At 49.3% G+C, this 23,454-nt stretch overlaps 2 protein-coding genes across 6 annotated transcripts in view; one reads left to right on the top strand and one right to left on the bottom strand.

The window, feature by feature from the left end:
• Nucleotides 1-114: 114 nt before the first annotated feature.
• AP4M1 (adaptor related protein complex 4 subunit mu 1) lies at nt 115-12,917 on the top strand. Of its 4 annotated transcripts, none has more exons than XM_029580192.1 (15): nt 119-598; nt 709-794; nt 988-1,094; nt 1,470-1,566; nt 2,115-2,225; nt 2,349-2,429; nt 2,530-2,592; nt 3,136-3,202; nt 3,601-3,654; nt 3,741-3,847; nt 4,319-4,410; nt 4,900-4,947; nt 5,183-5,233; nt 5,974-6,091; nt 8,091-8,543. In XM_029580192.1, the coding sequence occupies exons 1-15, from the start codon at nt 541-543 to the stop codon at nt 8,112-8,114; spliced, it is 1,164 nt and encodes a 387-aa protein (XP_029436052.1). In that variant the 5' UTR covers nt 119-540; the 3' UTR covers nt 8,115-8,543. The 4 variants fall into 4 exon arrangements, with proteins under 4 accessions (XP_029436049.1, XP_029436052.1, XP_029436051.1 ...); XM_029580188.1 differs by lacking the exon at nt 8,091-8,543 and adding an exon at nt 11,600-12,917 and having other exon boundaries at nt 122-598; XM_029580189.1 differs by lacking the exons at nt 4,900-4,947; nt 8,091-8,543 and adding an exon at nt 11,600-12,917 and having other exon boundaries at nt 115-598.
• Nucleotides 12,918-15,561: 2,644 nt separating this feature from the next.
• The window catches only part of STAG3 (stromal antigen 3), a 34,182-nt gene continuing 26,289 nt past the window's right edge, over nt 15,562-23,454 (bottom strand). For both annotated transcript variants that reach the window (XM_029580187.1, XM_029580186.1), the window contains exons 28-34: nt 23,143-23,271; nt 21,237-21,433; nt 20,826-21,027; nt 20,354-20,509; nt 20,157-20,250; nt 15,966-16,040; nt 15,562-15,828 (exon numbers count right to left, since the gene is read on the bottom strand). In XM_029580187.1, coding sequence (XP_029436047.1) covers nt 15,817-15,828; nt 15,966-16,040; nt 20,157-20,250; nt 20,354-20,509; nt 20,826-21,027; nt 21,237-21,433; nt 23,143-23,271 — 865 coding nt within the window. In that variant the 3' untranslated portion in view covers nt 15,562-15,816. The remainder of the gene's footprint in view (nt 15,829-15,965; nt 16,041-20,156; nt 20,251-20,353; nt 20,510-20,825; nt 21,028-21,236; nt 21,434-23,142; nt 23,272-23,454) is intronic.

The following is a 23,454-nucleotide window of genomic DNA, read 5'->3' as shown; positions in this document are numbered from 1 at the left end:
TGCTGCTGCTGCTGCTGCTGTCTATTGATGCCATCTTTGATTGGGGAATCAGCCCGTCCTGACTCGACGCCCCGCCCCTTTCCAGGACCCGCAAGACACGACGGACGGAAGCGTCCCAAGAAAAGTCGCATTGGCCCCTCCCGGCCGTGAGGCACCAAATTCCCCGCCCCTGAATCCACGATGTCGGCGCCGGCCTTGGACGCGGTGACGTAGTACGTTGACGCCCTAGAAGGGCGGAAGTGAGGGCTGTGCGTATCGGCAGCTGTCCTACCGCTTGTTGGGGCAGTGAATTCAGGCGTTTTACATTCGTTGTGTTAAGGAATGCATTTGATGGAAGTACGTGCCTCGTGTTGTGTTTTTTTAGTGTAATATCACATCCGTTATAAGATCGGACGTTAGTGCACGGGGTTTATTCTGGGACCAGCAGGGCTATCGGAACGCTGGACCGTGATGCGGGCACCATAGGATTAGTCTGTTAAAGTGTCAACAGCTTCCCCTGCTCGCGCAAAGCCACCACGACTGTCTGGGCCACCGGTCAAGATGATATCGCAGATCTTTGTGTTGTCTGCTAAGGGAGACCACCTCGTCTACAAGGACTGTATCCTTATGCCTTATGGGGAGGGGGGGGGGAGGCGTCTCTGTTGTTTGCAGTGCCTGCCTGAAACCCTCCGCGATTGCTGTGAACGATCCCTAACTTGCACATTGCAGTCCGAGGGGGTGCGAGCACTGACGTGATGGATGCCTTTTATAAGAGAATAACCACGCTCGCAGCTGATCAGGAGCCCGTGGTCCTGGTGAGGCAATTCTACTTTTCTTGCTAGCTCTTCTCGTAGATTTGCAGACCTCGCCGGCTCTCTTCAGTTCACCGATCCCGACTTTGCTTCACGTGCAATGTAGTTCTCACGTTTAACGCTCATGTCTGCCAGGTTCCCTTCCACTGTTCTGCACCAAAACCTCCTGTTTCTCGTTTTCCATTCGCTCTTGCAGATGCATGAAGGGTTGCACTTTGTCCACGTACGGCACAGTGGCCTCTACTTTGTGGCAACGACTCCATTCAATGACTCCCCTTTCACGCTCATCGAGTTCTTGAACAGGTGCGTGTCGTCTGCATTGCCCGGGCATCTCTAGCCGAGTGGGCGAATGTTCAAATTAGCCTGAATCCCTGTTGTAGGAATGAGATGAAGGTCGTTCCTGCACAGCCTCTGAAACTTCTGAATGATGGTAAATCCTGGCTGCATGGTTCCCTGCAGGAGTGAGATGAAATTCCTTGGGCATGGGCTGGTGCAAATAGCAGAAAAGTCAATTGTTTTCTCCACTCACTTGTACAGCCCAACTTCTGGATTCTCTGCTCCTGGTTCTGATTCTTTTGCCACCGCCTTTCATTGCTGTCTTTCAATTTGAATCCCAAACTCATTGCCACAATTCTCTGTAAAACAGGTTCACTGTCTCAGTTGTCTCTCATCTCCCAGGCTTATGGCTCTGATTCGTGATTACTGTGGCTGTCTGAGTGAGAAGACAATCACCGCGAACTTTGCTCTGATTTACGAGCTGCTGGATGAGATGGTGGTAGGTTTCCGAGTTTAAGATCTGGAAAATGTTTAATGGAATTTCAAAACAAAACTTATTTATGAAATGCATACCATTCCACAGGCTTTAACATAAGAACTGCCACCTGTAAAGGAAACAGTGTTAGCCATTTTGAAACCAGTAAATACAAAATAAAATCAAAGGAACAGACAGCAGGTATATATAACCCCCATGCAGCATAAAAGATGTTCTCAACCCATCAACAAACTTCTGGTCAAAAAAAAAGTATAAGTGACTCCTTCATATTTAACCAAACACTTTGCAGGAAATGCTAAAACTAAATCTGCACCCAACTCAATCAACCTTCATTTAAGAATCAAGAATGCCTTTCTGCTTGGAGCTGAGGGAGCATCTCCCTTTCACCGTGCAGTCCTGGAGCCTGCCCTCCATTCTTCTCCCCCCCCCCCCCACCCCCTACTCCAGGCATCTGCATGAGGACTGAGTAACTGTACAGGGCATTGAGTTGCATGAAAAAACTTCCGCTGTGCCATGTCCTATCTTGTTCTTGTTCTTGTTCTGCTGCACAGGATTATGGGTACATCCAGACTACATCTACAGACATTCTGAAGAACTTCATTCAGACAGAGGCCATGATCACCAAACCTTTTAGCCTGTTTGACCTCAGCAGCGTGGGGCTGGTGAGTGGAGGGGTTGGGGAAAGGGATATGAGCAATGCAGGGAGGCTGGGGGGATGTTTATTCTCAGATATTGGGGTTCTTGTCTGTTTTCCTCTTTACAAGTCTTTTGTTCTGTAATCCTAGTTTGGAGCTGAAACTCAGCAGAGCAAAGTGGCTCCCAGCACAGCTGCAAGCCGGCCGATCCTGTCCACCCGCCACGAACAAGTATGAGAGTCTCCTCTAGCACCTCTGGCTTTCTTTACAAGATCCTGCTTCCAACACTTTTTTTTTTTTTTTTTATATATCCTGTGCTCTTGATTTTCAGGGGCTGAAGAACGAGATCTTTCTGGATGTGATTGAGAGGCTGATGGTGGTGATTGGATCCAATGTGAGTCTCTTCCCGTTTGTGTGTGGCAGGCAGCAGACTGGGGGCACTGGTGGCCAGAGCTTATCTGGCGACCTTACAGCTGCAGATGGCTGGGAAGCAAGGCCTGCAACATCCGGCAGTTACTCCTTCTGCGAGTCCTCAGGCGTTTGAGGGGGAAAGCAGCTGCAGTTTATCTTGAAATTTCCAAGCTTATTCAAGACCACCCAGAGTGGTTTTACAAATTAGAAGTGATCAGTGGCAAACCTTTGAGTACTATTACTACTGCTCATTTCTGAGGTGTCACTAGAAGTACACAGCACTGTACAGACACGCAGGAGAGGCCCTGTTTCCTGTGGGGTTACAATCTAGTCCAGGTACTCGGACAAGACAGAGAAGAGGTCAACTTCCTTTGCTTGCAAGCAGAGATAAAACAGGATGTTAGAACGAGGCTTCAGGGGCATGTTTTCCGCATTTCTTGAAGTCACTGGTGAAGATCTCATGAAAAGGGGCAGGGTAGATGTCCATTCCGAACACAAAATAATCTCTCGTCCATTTCTTCCTCAGGGCACGCTGATGAAGGCCGATATTCAGGGAGAGCTTCGTCTCAAGAGTTTTTTCCAGAGCTGCCCCGGTTAGTCACACATCGGGCACCTCCCGTGCTGCAGGAGTATCCTCAACGGCCCAGGCCGTTGTCCCATGAATGCCCCAAAGGGAGAGCTCTCAAGGGGGAGCCCTGGTTTGTTGGCTGTATTTCCCAGAGGAACAGACTCCGGGCCCCCTCTCCTCTGCATAAAAGGTGATGCAGTGACTGGTGAGGTGATTCCCGGGAGGGATGACTCCCCCCCCTCCCAAAAGCCTGTTCCCTTTGGAAACCTCCCAGGACCTGTTTCTGGCCTGTGACGATCCTGGTATTGTTGTCCCACCACCGCAGGCCCCCGCGTGTTAATATTGTCGTCTCATTTTTTTTCATTGTACCAACACTTTTTGGCAAGCTTCTCAGACTGGATGTACTCTTCCTTGCCCCGACAGAAATGCGTATCGGTCTCACCGAAGAACTGTGCATCGGGAAATCCGAGCTGAGAGGTGAGTGAAGCATCAGCAGGGGGCCGAGATGGTGGCCAGCACGGCCCTGCCCCACCTCCTCCAATGCTCTCTCCTCCTCTTGGCAGGATACGGTGCAGCCGTGAGGGTCGACGAGTGCCGCTTCCATGAGTCGGTAAAACTGGATGAATTTGAGGGTCACCGGATTCTGAAGGTGCACCCTTCGCAGGGAGAGGTGAGGAGCTGAGCGCACTTGGAAGACCTTTCCCCACGCTCACGGAGGGACTCGGCCAGCTGCGAAAACGCACAGTGGGTCCCACCAGCGGCCGGTCCCGGTCAGAAGGGGTTCAGTCTTTATCCTCAGAAGTCCTGTGTGACATCTGTTGTGGAGCTCGTGCTCTCTGGGTTGGGCACTGGTGAAGGCCATCGCCACGAGCTGCGGCATCACGAAGGAGGCATCGGTCAGGAGAGTTACGGAGACTCGCCTCGCTTTCCTTGGGGCTTTCTGGACCCGTGAAGCTGCTGGGCATCTTGTACCCAGAGTCCAGCAAGTGGCTTGGCTCTGGCTATCGTGCAGTACGGTTCTAGGCCCTGAAAACTGTGCTGGCGCGGTTGTAATGGGAAGGAAGGCAGAGTTTCCCCCGGAGGTGGTGAAAATGGGAGTTTGTCTTCCAGGACTGATTTTTCTCTTCTGGTTCTCTCCCAGCTGATCCTCATGCAGTATCAGGTCTCGGATGACCTTCCCTCCAGCCTCCCCTTCCACCTCTTTCCTACCATGGAGCGGGATGCCAGCAGCAAGTAAGTCACTTTCGCCCCTGCGTTCTGCCGTCGGGCGACACGTTAATAAAATGGAGGAAGGGGACCCAAAGACGCCCATGCATGCTGGATAGAGAGCAGTGGGGAAGCCTGGGTTCAAATCCCCACCGCCTTGCGCACGCCACGTCACCCTCGGGTACGGACTTAAGTTTGGGAGCCCTTTGGGAATGTGGAAACACCTTCTGTACCTGAGGGCAATCCGCTTTGAAGAGGTCAAGAGGTGGAACGGAAGTCCACTAACTCCCAGTCTTTATTTAACATCGCAGGACTGTAGGGGCACTGTCTAGTGCTGTCCGAGCCACCCAGGCTCCCCCCCTCCATTCTGATGTGCAATAAGTGAATAGATGGGGAGGAGTGACCCCTGTCTCCTGCAGCGACGTAATTGTGGCGTTATTTGCTAGGGCGGTAATAGTGACGCAAGCCTCTCTCTTGTTCTCCCCCCCCCCCCCCCCCTTCCTCCTCCCCGAATAGCCGGCTCAAAGTTTACCTAAAGCTGAGATGTGACTTATCACCCAAAAGGTGAGTACGGCTGGCGGCTGCGCGGGCGCTGTCTCGGCTATTTCCCAGGGCTTCTCGTGCAGGCGTTTAGCCAGATGGCTGGCAGACGGGTTTTCTTACCGGCGTCTTCCTGCTGTTCTTGGGGGGTTTTATTAACGAGTTCGTGGCCCGTGAAAAATGGGGCGGGGGGAGGGGGGGTGATTATGGAGCTGAGAGCACCGAACATAACATTAAACGCCCTAATTTTCTTTTCTAGCCAAGCTGTAAACGTGCGCATTCACTTGCCTGTCCCCAAAGGCGTGGTCAGGTGAGTGACCTTTCTTGGGCAGGGACAGCCCTGCGATGGCGCCTGCGTGAATGAAGGCCGCCCCCGCCTCCAAACGCTCTCCAGGAGCCTTTTATCCTGCAGTGCGGACGCGCAGACACCAGCGGGGGCGGAAGAGAGAGAGAGAGACGCTCATCCCAGGGCCGGGGAGCGCCACTTTTCTGTGCGTAAACTTTCCTGTCGCTGCAGCGGGGAGTTTTGCCTACAACAGCGTAAGCTTAAATTAGCGCCCTTGCGCGGAAATTCTCTCTAATGATGGCATTCGCTATTTACCCCCCCATGCAGAGTGTGCTGGAAGCGTAACTCCTAGTCTGAGCTGATGTAACGTTTCTAGGTTAATGTGAGTCTAGGGGCGGGGGCTGGGACCTGTAGCTGTGATATTTTATGCAAGGCAAGCACGGAGAGCCTGTTTCCTGCAGCTCTTCCTCCATCCTGGGCTTCCTTTGCCAGCAGCACACGTTACAGCTCCTTCCCCCTTCAGAGCGGTTAACGTGCGCTCAGCCTGCGCGCACCTTTTAACTCCGGTTTGCACACTTTTGTGGGAGTTGTTTTCCCAAGAAAAAAGGCGTGTACTGCCTTTCAGTGCGACTTTACCATGCCCCTTATTCCATCGGACGCCCGAGAGGTAAAGAAAGGTCTAATCCTCTTCCAGCCACTTGCTGCACCCTGGGTATTGGCATCCCCCGTCTGACTTGCTAATCTTCCTTTTCTACCATCCCTAGTCTGTCCCAAGAGTTGAGCAGCCCGGATCAACAGGCCGAACTCCAGCCGAGCACCAAATCTGTACAGTGGGTGATCCCACGCATGTGCGGGGGCTCCCAACTCTCTGCCCTCTTCAAGGTATGTGTATTTCTTTTTTCGATGATTAAGCTAAAACCATTTGCCATACTGAAGTTACTATATCTGCTTTTCCTGTCTAGACTGACATAAGGTGTTGCTATAATTAAGGTTGTGCTGTCAGCAGAGGGTGGTCTCCATTTTATCCAGGACTCCCACTACATCCACATACGCATGCACCAAGACTCCCTCCCTCGCCATCTCACAGTTGGCTGTTCATTTCCAATCTGGGCAGCTCCTCGCTTCTTATTTGAGTATTTGCAAGCCCGCTGAAATCTAAGAGAGTGCATCCCAGGTTTTGTTAAGAACATAAGAACATGCCATACTGGGTCAGACCAAGGGTCCATCAAGCCCAGCATCTTGTTTCCAACAGTGGCCAATCCAGGCCATAAGAACCTGCAAGTACCCAAAATCATTTGGTAAGTTATTTATCAGACATTAAACTCTTGGTTAGTCTCTGACCCTATCTTGCCTTTTTCGACAGGAAGCCTTGAACTTGTAAGCAATTTTCCACTTTTCTAAACTTGGAGCTGGTTTCATTCCAATGTAAGGTTGCTTTCTTGCCTGCAAGCAGAGATGAGGCCACCTATGGCTTTAATTTCTCTGTTTTATAATTGTCTGGGTGCAATCTAATATCACTCGAGTCTCGCGCCCCGGATTCCAAATTCAGCTGCATGACTTCTCGTCCTTCGTTGCTATGTTGGCTCTTCAGCCACTTCCGCATCCAGGTCAAGCTTCTCTTACTTTCACAATGAATGCAGTCACGCTGCAGCTCCTGATTACCTACCTTCTCCTCACCGTCCCTCAAACTCCACTCACTGCCTGGAATAGACTTCCTGAGTCGCTGCCTCACGATCCCCCTCTGGCTGTATTCAAATCCAGTCTAAAAATTCAGCTTTTGAGGCTGATTTAAAATCTCAAACCACTTCTCTATGATAAATACATTTACCGTAGACTCATCTTGTCTTGACTAGTTAGTCCCTGCTCCATAGAGCTTACTCTCTGCTATGTGTATCTATACATGTCTGCTTCCCAGTTTAGAAATAAGGAATAGTAGTACACAGGGAGTATTTTTTTGTTTTGTTTTTTTACTAATTTTGCTGATAAGCACATAACCGCTTGCTGGAAGAAATGTGAAATTCCTAGATTTGATTCTTAGCACCTTTAGCCTGGCAGGGAAATGCAGGTTTTCCAAATCAAAGTGGGAATTTAAAGGCCAGAGGAGAGGATATTCCAAGTATGGAACTTATAGGGCAGCAGTGCACTAGAGAACAGAGATGAGAAATCTTGCATCGTTGCACTTTTCCCAAAGAAGCCAAGCTGAGAGAGAGGCAGCCTAGGATATTACACTCCACTTCCTTTGATCCCAGCGGCTTTCTTTATTTAAAAAATTTATAAGCTGCAGATTACTCGTTCTCAGCAGACGCAAGATGGGATGGATTAAATTGGACACCCGTACTACATGCAACAAGGGTAGAAATATCTTTTTTATTATTGTATTTGAGTGCAAGATAAGAACACATTCGTGTGTTTTATTCAGACTGCAGTCTCGTCCAGTCTGTCTCCAGTCCCAACATAACAGCTTGCTCAGCCCTGGCGGAAATAATGCCTTTGCTTCTTACTGGTTCTTGCCTCAGGTTGTGGGGGGAGGGGATCGGGGAATAGTTATTTTAGTAAGCCGTCCTCCAGGAGTAATGGCTTGTGGGTATTTTATGAGTCTTCTGTTTTTGTTATGTTGGGTTGGGTGTTAGCCCTGGTGCTATGTGGATATTAAGGGAAGATGTAGTCATCCTGGAAATGGTTTTTGGGTTCGAGCCTTTCTGTGTGAAAGTTCACTTTGCACGTGCAGAAGTTTATCTAGGTCTTTTTGGACCACAGGATGTGTGGTAATACTGTGGGTCTTGGCTGTATATAGGAAAATTTGGTTCTTATCTGCTAATTTTCCTTCCTGTAATACCACGGATTGGTTCAGACCAGTGGGCTTTTGCATCCCTACCAGCAGATGGAGACAGAAAACAAAAACTGAGGCACTGCTGCATCAACGAGAGGCCACCTGTACCCAAGCCAAAAGTAAAAAGCATTCCCCTAATTCAGGGTGAACCGAAAAACCGGATTAAGCCAATCGTCTAGATGTGGATGGACCAGAATCTCGTCTCGTCGCAAGGCTGCCACTACCACCACCATCACCTTTCTGAAGGTTCGGGGAGCAGCGGCCAACCCGAAGGGGAGAGCCCGAAACTGGAAGTGCTGGCCTAATACCGTGAACCGCAAAGCTTCTTATGCTCCTTTCGAAGGGGAATATGCAGATAAGCTTCTGTTAGATCCAAAGGTGCCAGGAAGTCTCCTTTGCGGACCACCGCAAGGGCTGGAGGCAATGTCTCCATCCAGAAACTGGCACCCGGTAAGCTTAAGTTTACCTTTTGCAAATCCAAGACGGGACGGAAGGTGCCCTCCTTCTTTGGAACCACAAAATAGATGGCGTGACTCCCCCACCCCTGCTCGCTTAGCGGCACCGGAATTATGGGCTCCAGTCTTATTAACCTTTGAAGCGTCCTCTCTATCGCTTCCCATTTGTTTCAGGAAGCGCAGGCTTCCCTGAGTGGACACTAAAATTCTAAGGCATAACCATCTCTTACAACCTCTAGCACCCATCGATCTGTGGTAATCTTGACCCACGCCTCATAAAAATGGGACGTCCTGCCCCCTACCGCTGCCAGCAAGGAGTGGGCGAGCCTGGCTTTATTGGGAGGCCTTATTTCCTCTGGTCCCCTGAACGGACCCGCTTCTGGAGGACCAGCCGGCACCCTGAAATGTTTGCTGGCGGCCAGACGGCTGCTTGCAACCCGAAGAGGAAGGCCCTCTGCCAGACCGAAACCTCCTTGAGTCCCAAAAACGGGATCGAGATGGAAAGACCTTCTTATCCTCAGGATTCCCTCAGGGACTTCATCAGCTGCTCAAGGACCTCCCTGAAAAGCAGCTTCTCCTTAAAAGGAAGAGTGCATAGTTGAGTCTTGGACCACATGTCCGCCAACCAATTGCATAACCTCAGAAGTCTGCGCCCAGCCACAGAGCCCATATTTCTGGCCAAGGTACGCACCAAGTCATACAAGGCATCTGCTACATGAGCCATTCCAGGTTCCAGACGAGCTGCCTGAGCAGGGGTGAGCACACCAGACAAGGCTTGTTCCTGAGACCTCTGGATCCAACACAAACGAGCTCGCTGCATCATGCCAGCGCACACTGCGTCCCGCAAACTCGGAGCTGACACCTCATACATGCGCTTTAACTGAATCTCCAATTTATGGTCCTGAACATCCTCCAGGGCGGCGGAACCCACCACCAAAATCGTAGTCTTCTTAGTGATAGCCGAGACCACCGCATCCACCTTAGGGGTCTTAAGACAATCCAAGTGCTCCTTCAGCAAGGGATAAAGCTTAGCCATCACCCTACCTACCTTTAGGCCTGCGTCCGGGGAATCCCATTCCCAGCTCGTTAGCTTCTGAATCTGGAATCCCCAGATTTCTCAGTGGAAGGGAGTGGGCAGTGGAGTGCCTCAGGGATCTGTATTGGGACCCTTACTCTTCAATATATTTATAAATGATCTGGAAAGAAATACGACGAGTGAGGTAATCAAATTTGCAGATGACACAAAATTGTTCAGAGTAGTTAAATCACAAGCAGATTGTGATAAATTGCAGGAAGACCTTGTGAGACTGGAAAATTGGGCATCCAAATGGCAGATGAAATTTAATGTGGATAAGTGCAAGGTGATGCATATAGGGAAAAATAACCCATGCTATAATTACACAATGTTGGGTTCCATATTAGGTGCTGTAACCCAAGAAAGAGATCTAGGCGTCAGTGGATAACACATTGAAATCGTCGGTACAGTGTGCTGCATCAGTCAAAAAAGCAAACAGAATGTTGGGAATTATTAGAAAAGGAATGATGAATAAAACGGAAAATGTCATAATGCCTCTGTATCGCTCCTTGGTGAGACTGCACCTTGAATACTGTGTATAGTTCTGGTCACCGCATCTCAAAAAAGATATAGTTGCGATGAAGAAGGTACAGAGAAGGGCTACCAAAATGATAAGGGGAATGGAACAGCTCCCCTATGAGGAAAGGCTGAAGAGGTTAGGACTTTTCAGCTTGGAGAAGAGACGGCTGAGCGGGGATAGGATAGAGGTGTTTAAAATCATGAGAGGTCTAGAACGGGTAGATGTGAATCGGTTATTTACTCTTTCGGATAATAGAAGGACCAGGGGGCATTCCATGAAGTTAGCGTGTGGCACGTTTAAAACTAATCGGAGAAAGTTCTTTTTCACTCAACGCACAATTAAACTCTGGAATTTGTTGCCAGAGGATGTGGTTAGTGCAGTTAGTGTAGCTGTGTTTAAAAAAGGATTGGATAAGTTCTTGGAGGAGAAGTCCATTACCTGCTATTAATTAAGTTGACTTAGATAATAATAATCACCGCTATTACCAGCAATGGTAACATGGAATAGACTTAGTTTTTGGGTACTTGCCAGGTTCTTATGGCCTGGATTGGTCACTGTTGGAAACAGGATGCTGAGCTTGATGGACCCTTGGTCTGACCCAGTATGGCATGGTCTAATGTTCCCTCCGTCTCTCTCTTTATACTTTGTGATGGGTCTGAATTAGTCAAGCTGGGCCTCTTGCTAGCTCTTTGGCATGAGTTTGTTTTGGGAGGTGGTGCTCAAGTTCAGTCCCACAGGATTTCCTCTTCGGGAAGACATTCAGAGAAGAGGGTGTTGGCGTTTTACCACGCTTCCCCAGGCAGCCTGAGCTGTGTCCCTTTGTAGCCAGTGGCTCGCTGCATCGCCCAGCCCCTGCTTTCACCTGCTGCCACGGGTGCGCACAGGGTGCGGGGGATAATGTGGATGTAGCAGGGCTACGGCCTGCAGGTCGGTGAAGCGATGTGGCATCTCCCCGACTCCTCCCCCACCCTTTTTTGATGACTATTTGCCAACTGGTCGTGCCGTAACTTGTGAATCTCTCATGGATTCGGTTATCATCGTCATTTTGCCTTGAGCTGCCCATTCTCTCTTGATCTAATGAAGGGAGTACTGCCCCCAAAAGGAAGTCTAGCAGCGTAAGCTACACCCGTACAGAGGAATCCCTTTTTTAATTCTGCAGTCAAGTTGAATAACGTGGCAAAGGCATTGCTCTACCCGAAAGTGAAACCAGCAGTGAGCCATGACTAGCGGGTGTGGATTGTGGAAACATTCGAGGCAGTTTCTAATCATGGCTGTAGCGCTGTACAGATAACCATCTTGTGATGTTCATTGTACACAAGCTGTAGGGGGGAGAGCCCTGCGCTCAGGGGCTGTAGCTGGATGCTCCCCTGCTTCCTCTCTTCTCTTTTGCAGTGGATCATTTCCTGCCCTTTATCTGTCTCAGCAGGGAAAGGACCCTCTCTTACCTATCCCACCCCCACTGCCTGGAGATTGACCCAGTCCCTCTCACACTCTCTCCTTCTCTTTGCAGCTGGAGATCCCCCGGCTCAGCAGTGCTGCGCTCCTCGAGATTGGACCGGTCAGCATGTCCTTCGAGCTCCCCATGCACACCTGCTCGGGCCTCCAGATTCGCTTTCTGAGATTCCCCACCCTGCAGCCGGCAGCGCCGCACCGCTGGGTCCGATACGTCACTCACAGCGACTCCTACACTATCCGCCTGTGACTGCCTCCCCTCTGCCTCCTTCTCCAGGGAGAGAGGAAGAGGAAAGCCTGGGGCTCACACTGTGGAGCATCCTCCCCAGGCAGCACCCTGAACAGTGGGGTCACTACAAGCCAAAGCTGCCCTCCGCACGAGCAGGCCCCTATGGATAGCTCTGATCCACCGGACTTTAAGAAAAATAAAAGGGGTACAAAAATAAGAGCTTTTACCTCTGACTGGATTTCCGTGTGTTCTGCATAATAGCTCATCTCCAAAGCCATGCGAATGCGGGGCGTGTGCCCTTGGCTCGCTGCTTCTAGGTTTTAGTTCGCCTTTCCCAGTGGTGCTCAAGGTGGCTCGCAGCCCGAGCAGCGTTCAGGTACGAGAAGACTTGAGGGCGTACCTGAAGCAACGCTGAGATACAGCGACGTGCCCAGCGTCCCAAAAAGAGCGTCAGCGGGGCAGTGGTGTCGCTGCTTTTCCACCACTCAACTAAGGGTGCGGCCTTTCCCTGTACGTACCAGGATCAGTCCAGACCGTGGGTTATGTCCCCCTTCCAGTCTGGACTGATCCTGGTACTTCAGGAACAAAAATTAGCAGGTAAGGAATAATTTTCTTTTTTTTTTCCCCTAATTTAATTAGCTCAGTAGTAGGTTCCTTTTTCTCCTGCGGCTGCGAGCCATGCACCAAAGGTCACCATCAACAATGAATGACGATCTGTGGATGGGTGTGAATAGTCTCTGTAGTATCCCTAGCCCCAGCCTGACGTGCAGAAGCAATGAGCCAGGGATCTTCCGCCTTCGGGCCATCCACCTGCCCCACCACTCGCTTCTAGATTTTTACAAAGCTCGTGAAATTCGTGCTGCTCATTCCAGAAATGTTCTGCGTCCATACCGAACTAACTGGGATATCAAAGGAACGTTATGCAGTAAATGTTGGCAATGAAGCCCATTTGGCCCACAGTCTGACCCATATTGCTTCAGCTCAGGACATTTCCCAGCTGTTGCCAATACCAGTCTGACCACCTGCAGGATATTATTCCTCCCCCTTCGTCTTTAGCTGCGAATGGTAGCTGTCAGCTTGCTGCCACTGCCCCATGCCTCCTCAGTTGAGAGGATCTGGGAATATGCCAAAGCTTTGTTGTTGTTGTTTCAGGTTGGTTGACTGGGCTTTCTCTGCATGGGAGCTGGATGCAGCCACGCCACCTCTCTGTGCAAGGCAGCTTTGTAGTCTCGTGCTCATGAGCCTCTACCCTGCTGGGGAGAAGTGCAAATCCCCTTTAAGTAATCCTATACCCAGGCTATACGGGATCACTGTCAAGCTAGTTTAGAGAAGACAAGGTTTTCAATTGTATTTCCCCTCCCAACTCAACTGGTCAGGTTATCTCAACCACAGGCCTCAGTCTCCTCCCCGAATGCTGCATTGACAGGCCCTAAAATCCAGTTCTCCTCTCTGGTGGGCACTGACTGGGATTTTCTGCCTCTAGGGGTACCAGCCTGGTAGATCTGGCACTGGGACTGAGTCATGGGTTTGAGTCACCCATGACTCAAACCCATGTCCCAGTGCCAGATCTACCAGGCTGGTACCCTCCCCCCTGTTATGGCCGACGAGCACAGCTGGCCCAGTTGATCTTTATCTGCTGTGCTGTGTTACCAATTGCTTTGTCTTCTCTTTTGTTTGTTTTTAAATGCTTCTGCTAGAATCTTTTCATAGCAAGTGCTGAGCTTCCGGCCCTTGAGCTGTTTCCGCTGCAGACGGAAACAGGGACCAAGTGCACAGGGGGGTGACAAACAGCCAGGGCCCTACTGTCTATTTTATGTAGCCCCGAGTCAGTTCACAAGAACTTGCGAGCAAGGAACAATGAGAGACACTGGAGCCGCCGCTTGGAATAACTTCGGCCCATCTCGGCTGACCACCAGCTTGTTCTTTGCTTCTCCCTTCACATGCTGTCCACCCCCTGCAATCTGTGCCCGACGCCTTTCTATGATCTAGGCTCCTATGTGGAACAGCCAGGAAGTGCAAAATAAACCTTTTGTATATTTATTATGAAATTGTATGATGGACGTGAGCAGCGGTTTTTTTCTGACAGCGTATGAAGCAATACTGAGTGCAGCAGCACCGTCTGAGGTAATGTTACAAAAGTTCATTGTTAATTTACCAGGCTGCACTAAACTACATGCTTACAAAATGGAAAGTTGGCTCTTACCTGCTAATTCATGGTCCTGGAATACCCCAGCTCAGTCCAGACGAGAGGGTTTATGCCTCCCTCCCAGCAGATGGAGGCAGAGAATAAAAACTTTGAGGCGCTGCTACATAACCGAGAGCGCCACCTGCAGTCCCCTCGGTATTGACCTGTACCCAAGCCACGATGACTACTCCCAAAACCCAAATAATTTTCCATCTGGGGCAAGCACAAAATCAAAGTTGGAGCCTTCCCCCTACAAAGCTGGGACCCCAACCTCCAGGGTTATTAAACATTACAACCCTCACTGTTTAAAACTATACCCAATCTTTGCAAAAAACTGCACTTCATCTGATGCCTGAACATCCAGGTGGTAATGCTTGGTCTTCGCTGCACATTTTTACCAAAAAACCTCCTGTGATGACAGCACCTGAAGGTCTGCGCAGGAGGCTGCCTGGGCCCCAGCAGAAAGCACCCGCAGCCACCCCCCCCCCCCGCAAACAGTTTGACCCTTACAGAGAGAGGCCAAAATAAGCGCTTCCTTCAACCAGCTGGCAATCGTGCTCTTATTTTTATTTGTTTTTAATAAACTCCAGCCTGCAGATTTGCACCTCTACCCTCTGCTAGAGACCGAGAAATACTGAAAGGACCATGGGTGGCAGTCTCTGTTATGTAGCAGTGCCTGAAAAGTTTTTTAGTTCTCTGTCTCCATCTGCTGGTAGGTATGCAAAACCCAGGAGTCTGGACTGAGCTGGAGTAACATAGAAATGACGGCAAAAAAAGGAGCAAGTGGTGCATCCAGTCTGCCCAGTAAGCTTTTGGTAATTTATACTGTGCCGGGCAGGTCACCCCCATGCTTATCAGGTTCCCAGACCATAAAAGTCAGGGCCCTCGTCAGTTGCTGTTTGAATCCAGTTCCCCATTACCCCCCCCCTGTGCTTATCTGTTTCCCACATTAACCCTCATTGATTGGTGTTGAATCAAATTCCCTGTTTTGCCCTGCGGTTGGAGAAGAGAGCAATGTTTGAGTTGCATCAAAGTATCAGTCTTATTGGTTAAGGGCAGTAACCGAACCACCGCATCAGCAAGTTACCCCCATATAGTTGGGTGTGAACAGGAACAATATTTTAGATTGAAAATTGTATTTTTGCTTGAAAAAAGTTTGAATATAACAGTTTATAAAAAGAAAACGAACAAGCAGGAGAGCTGCTAAAAAAGCTACGGGGCCTGCATCAGAAGCCCTGTGAAATGAGACTTAAATCTAAGCAGGTATACTCCAGGGCAGTAGGGGCGTCGCTAGGCCAGCAGGCGGCCACTTTTCCTCACCTAGCCCGGACACTGCAGACTCCACTTTTGGGCCCGGCCGAATATCAGCCCTGGCCTAGAGACATTTGGGGGCGAGTAGTGTCAAACGGCAGAACAAAGAACAAAAGGTATAAACGAGCATGCTCGAGTGGGACGGTCCTCAGCCAGGTCCTAAGTATGGCCTGGGGTTTATGAAGTCCTCAACTACTGCTGGACTGGGCTGACAGCAAAATAATTCCTCCCCTCTCCCCCAACGACTGACGCTCTGCTAACGGAGAGACCAAGGGCTGCTCTTTTAATTACTTCATTCAGTTTTTAAATGTTTTATTGGGACTTCAACAGTTGCATACATCACATCATTATGATGCATCAAGCATTTTGTAGAACAGAACAAATATTCCGTAACAGTCAACAAACATGGAATTCAGCGAGTGCTACCACCGTTTGCATGTACCTCTTCCTTATTGATATAACTTAAGTCCTCTTAGCATTTTGAATCTTCTTCAGCCGAAGCATCACATGCAAACAGGGCTCTTCCTGCAACTCCCAGCCCTCAACAGTCTCACAGCTCCTCCTGAGGGACAGGGATGGAAAGCATTTCAATCTTAAGCTGCCACTCTACCTCCGCTGTCCAGTCTCTTTCCCATAGTAGAGCCACTCCTCTTCCTCCACTCCCCCACCCCTAGAATCACACAGGGCACAGTTACTCACATCGCTGCTGAGGACAGCAGAGTCGAAGAGGTCTGGCACGTGCTCCACTTGGAGATCTCGACTGCGGCTCACCATCTGCCAATAAAGCAAAAGCAAGTGAAGTGGGGATGGTAGACTGAGGTCAAGTAGCAGGCAGCCAAAGACCCCGCTTCCCCCATGTGTCCCTCTACCCAACTTATAACTCAAAGGCTCATATCGACAGTCTGAGCGAGAGGCCTTGGAAAAGAATTAATAGTTACCCTGTGGCACAGAGAGGACTGACTGATGGGAAAATCAACTGCAAAGACTTCACTAATTATTAGCTTGGGTAATTTTTTCTGACATCCTCCTAAAAGCTTCCCAAGGAAAACTCAAAGACAGGGTGAGTTCCTTGTTTGTACCCGGATCAGTCCAGACTCCTGGGTTTTGCCTCCCTGCCAGCAGATGGAGACAGAGAAAAGTTTCACTGACACTGTACATAACCCCGTGTGCCACCTGCAGTCTCTCAGTATTTCTCTGTCTCCAGCAGATGGTGGTTGGTGCTGAACCTACAGTTCTGCAGTCTGGGCAATTTTTAGTTTTTGAGCCTTCATCCGGGTGGATTCTTCCCTGTCCAGTTGAGGCAGATGAGGTGCAGCTTGGTGACCCTTGTGTGTGCTCGGTCCTGGTGCTCCAGATCCCTCCCCTTTACGAGGCCGCTGCAGGCTCGGGATATTTTCTTCTTCCAAGGCAGTCCAGTTTGTTTGTTTTTTTTAAATTGAAGCCTCGGTTCCCAGCTTTGGGGGAAATTGTATAAAAATGAGAGAGAGCGAGCAGCAGCTGACCTCTCCTGTGTGGGCGACATCCTCCTTATTGGTTTGGTGGCTGGGGTGCATATTTTTGTTTCTGGGTGCCAGTACTTGTGTCCTGAGGTAGGTTCCCTGTGTTTTGTAATGGGCCGCGGCTCGGCACGATCGCGTCTCAACCGCCTCGGGTTATGCACCGGATGCTCAGGGGTCGCTGAGGGCTCGTCCGATGGCCGGGCAGGCACGGAAAATCAGCGAATGACCCCCGCTCCTACTCCTGCTTCTCTTCGGGATTCAAGCTGGGGTGAGGATCCTTTCCCGCTCAGCACGGGAAGAGAGGCCATCTTGAATTCTTTTTCGGCCATTCACGCACTGTCGGGGGGAGGGGATGAACCCCCACATAACAGGCCATACTGGCTCAGACTGAGGGTCCATCAAGCCCAGCAACCTGTTTCCAACAGAGGCCAATCCAGGCCACAAGAACCTGGCAAGTACCCAAACACTAAGCAGATCCCATGCTACTGGTACCAGTAACAGCAGTGGCTATTACCTAAGTCAACTTGATTAATAGCCGTTAATGGACTTCTCCTCCAAGAACTTATCCAAACCTTTTTTGAACCCAGCTACACTAACCACATCCTCTGGCAACAAAGTCCAGAGCTTTATTGAGCGTTGAGTGAAAAAGAATTTTCTCCGATTAGTCTTAATGTGCTACTTGCTAACTTCATGGAATGCCCCCTAGTCTGTTGTACCACTGATCTGTGGTACAACAGGAACGAAAATTAGCAGGAGAGAACCAATTTTCCTTTAATGCTCACCTGCTTATCTTTACAACTCCCCCCTCGCCCTTGCCATCCACTACATCATAGTGCAGAGCTAGCAAGCCAGCCTCTTTCACACCAGTCTCATCCAGGTGGTCCTCTCTGCTCTGTTACCATTGTGACAAGTCTCTACTATGTCTTTGTTTTATCCACAACTCATGCGTGTCATCCTCGATACTGCAACATCGCGTCTAGGTCATCATTCATGCAGTCTTTGGCGGGGATCTCATGCTATCCTCTTGCAACATTGCCACTTCTAAGCCATCTTTTTTTTTTTTTGGTCGGTGACAATCTCATCCAGCCGTTTCCAAAGAACTCTTCCATGTCAGTTTTCACTGTGAATACTGTTTAGGAGTGTAGTAAGAGCGCCAAAGATTGTAAGTGTCTTTTATATGTGTTTATTTGATGTTATGTTATTGGATTGGGTACCAGAATGTGTTGATTGCTGATTGTTTGTAATTTTATTGTAAGCCACTTTGGGATCTTTTGATAAGGTGGATATCTTGGTGAATGAACTTAAGCATTTTGGATATTAGAGTCTGGTCCCTGTAATGAATATACCAGTTGACTTCCTCTTTGAGCTGTGCATGTATAGTCACAGAGTACCACGTTTGAGCAGATTACTATTCTGTTTGAAATAATTTCTTTTTTAAATTATCCTATGGAGATATTATGCTTGCTCTCTTAAGACATTGCTTTTTTTTTTTTTCTTGAATTCATGGAATGAGATTTTTCAGTTTTGATTTAGTGATGCATTTATATATTTCTGGGTGAGCATCAACTCGCTTTTCTTTTTAATTTTAAAATTTGAAGCCTGCAGCAATTTGCAGCTAAAAGGGCTGAGATGCCAAGGGGTGAGGAGAGGAGGAGCCTGTCAATCCCCAGCAATAGCCATGTTTCGCCTGGAGGGATCACACTAAGGGCACATATTTAACAGAGATTCTCATATCGTGGCCTCAAACAGGCAGTCTCCTTTCCGGAACAAGCTTGTGCACTCTGTATTCTCTATCGCCAAGAATCTCATCTATGCTGTCACTCTGACAATTATTTCTAGCCCGGCGTTTTCCTCTCGCTCCTTTTGGGCTTCCTGCTCTATCAAAATTAGCCTCTGTAGGACTATACCACTATGAGCCTCTCTTCACAATTACCTGGGGATTTTCCCCTATTTTATAGCCTCTCCCAAACAAACCTCAGCTGAGGGCCATGCACCAGGGCTCCTTCTGGAACCTGCAGCCTGGGCCTTAAATCCAGTCACTCCATCAATGGTACAGGCACTGGTCCTAAACACCCATAACTTTGGGCAGGATTACAGCATTTCGCAATGCGTCGACCCATAACTTTCACAAGGTCTGGGGCCAGTATGAACGATGGTTATGCATTTCTGTTGTATAGTAAAGGCGGGGGCTGGCCGACTGCAGGCTTGGCGTGCCTCGCAACCGGTGTACCAACCCTGGGATAACAGCCTCAAAGGGGTCTTCCAATCGTTTGAGGTGCATGCATTGTCATGGGGCTTGTCACTTCCTAGGTCTCTCTATACTTTGCAGTGTGATGGCATGTTTTTGATTACCAAGTGTCCGTATGTTATATATCAGCTACCTCTACGGGGAGGGGTGGGGGGTTTCTAGGGGGTATATTTGGATAAAATGGCGTTCAGTTATGCTGTACATGCGTATTTTCTGTTCTATTCTGGTTGCATTTATTATGTACTTGGTGCATTTCTGTCTTGTTTTCTGCCAATAAAAGTTATAAATGGAAAAAAAAATCCAGTCACTCCGTGTCGCCGTTGCACAATGACTGGGACTTTCACCAAGGGCTGCAAACACGGACTCCTCATCATTCCCAGCCCTGGCTGATCTGGGGAGCGCAGTTGCTGACTGCGAATTGTACTTGGATCCTCCACACAGGAGTGCACAGCTCGGCCCCAGGCTGGGCCAATCTCATCTGTGCTGTCTTCTTTCTCCGGACATTGCCCATGCAATGACCTCAATCCATGTGGTCTTCCGTCGGCATCACCCCCCCCCCCCCCCCCCCCCCTCGGCAGCCACTTTCATGGCTTTCGTTCCCCACAACATCACTCATGTGAGAATCTCACTTCTTATGCCTGCTCCCTGTGGTTTTTTCCTTGGCCAGGTCACCAGTGCGGTGATCTAATCCCTGACTTCTCTATCTGATGATCTGTGCAGGTCATGCCAAAGTAACTTTTGAGGAAGTAACAATCTAAACTTGATCTAGGAGGCACTATGACCATTTCATGCCGTAAGTTGGTCTTTCTCCTGTCAAATACTAACTTCCCTTAAAATTTTTTTTTTTTTACATAGAAAGAAGGAGAGAATAAACTAGTTGATCTAGTCGGGGTTATAACGAAGAGAAACCTGGATAATTAATGTAGAAAGCAACAGGATCAGGACCGCAGGTTATGCCACTCAATCTGCTGGAGTCAGAGATAATACTGAGGGATCGCAGGTGGCACACCGGTATATCTAGGGGGTGCTTTTCAGCTTTTCTCTGACTCCATCTGCTGGATGGGAGGCATAACCCAGCAGTCTGGACTGATCCTGGTACGTACAGGGAAAGGGGGTTGGAGGGTGTTCATTTGTTTTTCCTACCAAGTCCTCCGATTCCTCGCTTGATTCATCTTCTAGGATCATTATTCCATCTTCCTCCTCCTCCTCCTCGTTTTCCTCCTCCATCAACCTCAGCCTAAAAGAATTGCAGAAAATTAGGACATGAAGCCAGATATAGGCTCCGCCAGCCTTGGTGCTTTACACGGTCACCGTATTAGGCAGTCTCTCTAGACACCCACCGCTGTAGCCCACTTCTGATATTCTGTCTACAGTTGCCAGCTGATGTAGCGGGCTGGACTCTCTGGCCTTCCTGCAAACGGTTGGAGCCAGCAGCTGGCGTGGCAGGTTGGAGTCTCTGGTCTTTCCGCAGATGGAGAGAGCCAAGCCAGGAAGCACTAGAAGCAAGGTAACCGCAACATGTAAGCATAAAAGCCATTAATTTCCTGGAGCAGAGGCTCTAGCTCCATCCATCCCATGCTCAAAAGGACAGGGAAACGCGAGCTTGCGTCTCTCCCAGCGCCCTAGCTTAGTATATGTGTCACCTTCTCCAGGACTTCCTAGAATTCATCCCCTGGGACCAGGGCTCTGCTGAGGTTCCTCTCAGGAAACCTTCATAGGATCTTTGGGAGCTTTTCAAGATCTATTTAGAAGGGTCCTGCTGGTTCTCGCTAGGCTCTCCTTAATTCATTGATGCCCATTTCATCTCCTTACCTGGGGGCAAACTCTGACTCCGACCCTCTCTCGGACTCCTCTTCCTCCTCCTCCTCCTCTTCCGGCACTACCCATCCCCTTGGCCCAGGCTTCTCCGCCTCTTTTCGCAGGGTGGATGTGAAGGGCGGCGTCTTCAGCCGGCTGCTCAGCTGCAGACTCTCATCATGCTTCAGCCAGCTGGCATCCTCGCTCAGGGAAGTGGCTGCAAAGAGATCAGACAGGTCAAGGGGCTTTCAAAATTCACAACCCCTTTTCTGCAGGCAGTTAGGGAGTGAATGGAGGTAGAAGCAGGAAGGAAAGCCTGGGCCTGAACATGGGCGTGCAGACAAGGAGGGGTCAGAACGCGATGGCGGAGGACAGACAGACAGAGTGATGCATTGTCACATCAAACACAAAGAAAAGACTCCTTACTATCTATCTTTCTCTTCTTGGCGGACCTCTTATCAGGGTGTGCGGCAGTCTCCTTGCCAGTGGTCTTGCTAAGAACGGAAGTGGCTGCATCATCTTCGGCACCTAGCGACCTCCGGTAGGTCTGCAGCAGAGCAGAGGCCTCTTCTCGCTGCTCCAGCGAGAGCAGGTTGCTACACGTCTTCTCCAGGTACCCGAGACTGGGGAGAGAAGTAATGGCCCATAGTCACCACTCAAACGTTTACCAACTTGGAGAGATGTCACTGGGCTGAATCCCTTTGTAGTGTCACCACGGAGGCTCCAGTCCCTCACTGCCTTTGATGAGGAAACCCTGTGGGAATAATTCAATATGCCACCCACATTATATGGTGCAGTCTTGGGAGAAAGTGCAAAATGGGCAGGGAGCTGATCTCATCTCTCTCAGTACTGGGTAATAATCCTGTACTGTCCTTTCATATTTCATCATCAATTTTGGCTTTGTGGGAAGAGAATTGCATTTGAAACTCTTAAAGGATCACGACCTGAGTGATGACTAGGGATGTGCATTAGTTTGAAACTACATTTTCCATTTCGTTTCAATTTGTAATTTCGTTAAAAACCAAAACAAAAAAACCCCCACAAAACACAACACCCACCACTCCCAAGCTTTTCACCCCTGGACCTCTTACTCATTGAAAATGTCTTCATAGGCCCCCTTAGCTACTGCTATTGCATATGGTATTGGTAGCTTGAGGCTGGTGCCAATGCTTCTGTAAGTTTTGCCACACAAAATGGCGCCAGCACGGGCCTGAGCCTGGCCAGCACCAATTTGAATGGCAAAAAAACCCCAATGAAACTGGCCTCCAGCTGTTGGCACCCATTTCCAGTAGCAGCACAGCAGGAGCAACCAAGGATCGCTCCTGTCCCAAAACAAAATCTGAGTGGGGGGGTTGGCGGCAGCTCAACATTTTTTGGTTTTGTTTTTTTCATTTTAAAGAAACAAAACAAAAAACCTTTTTCTATGCACGCCCCAGTGAGGACTCCTTCCACGTGGATGAAGAGTTCAAATTTACTTAGCAGCATTTCAGGTAGGAGGGGGGACGGGTCCCTGGGCAGCGGGCCACACCAGGAAGGTAAAACATTGCATCTGTTTAGAGAGATGAGGTGGAGTAGAGAAAACGGCTCAGAAACAGAGCGCAAAGCTTACGCTTCAGTTAGATGTGCGGGTCTGGAAAGTACCTGGCAAGGTGCCCATGGAAGTTGCGAGTTGCAGATCATTATCTCCCCCCCCCCCCCCGTAAAATGGAACCCAAATCCAATTTGTACTGATGCAGAGGCTGTGACGTTATGATTCATAAATACACGCATGCTGGAAGCAGCCCAAGTGACTGGGAAACAACTGGATTCAAGGCCAGCGCAGGTGGTGGAGAGGCAGGCCCAGCTCTTGCTAATGTTATCGGCTGATGAGAGGTTTCTGTTGCTACCATCATGGAAATCTATGCCTTCCTTGGATTACTAGCGTCAGCAGTTATATGAAGTCGCAGGAATAAAGAAACCAACTTATTGGAGAGATTACGTTAAATATACTCTTATTTGGGGACGTTTACAACTTGTTACCATAGGCTAAATATTTGAGAAAGAAGAGAGGGATCAGTATTTTTGGGTCTGTATGAACACTTGATATCAACTCTTAACTCTGAATGTAGTACAATGCAAGGTTTATTACTGTAAACTGGTTAATAAAAAGTTTAACACACATTTACACCTGCTGGAGATGGCCTTGGAGGGGAGGGGAAGGGGCTTGGTGCTAGACCATTTCCAGTTCTGCTCGGTCTACGTACTGACTAAGATCGTATGCTTACAAACCCCCTCCACATATGCAAGTCATGGCTTTGCTTTCTCCTCCCTTCTCTGCATGCTGTATACTCACAGCAGCTTTTTGTCCTGCTTCAGCAGCTTGACCGAGAACTCGCACAGGACGTCCAAGAAAGCCAAGTTCTGGGGTATTACCTCAGGATCAGTGGGAGCTGGCGAGCTGAATGCAAACTTTATCCCATCCCTGCAAAAATACAGAGAGAGGAGGAACCTCAGTGTGCTTTTTGGAGTAGGGGTGGGAATTTGCAGACCTCCCATGTTCTCCTAACACAGACTCCGCATCTTCTGGGTGATACCGGGGCGTGGGTACAGATCCTAGGCTCCCTTTTGCAGTGCTCACAAGACCCCGAAGCACCAGCGTGCTGGG

This window comes from Rhinatrema bivittatum, chromosome 16 (genome assembly GCF_901001135.1).
Source record: "Rhinatrema bivittatum chromosome 16, aRhiBiv1.1, whole genome shotgun sequence".
In the NCBI taxonomy this organism is placed as follows: domain Eukaryota; kingdom Metazoa; phylum Chordata; class Amphibia; order Gymnophiona; family Rhinatrematidae; genus Rhinatrema; species Rhinatrema bivittatum.
The sequence above is the reverse complement of the archived record's forward strand: the minus strand, read 5'-3'. Positions and strand labels throughout refer to the sequence as shown.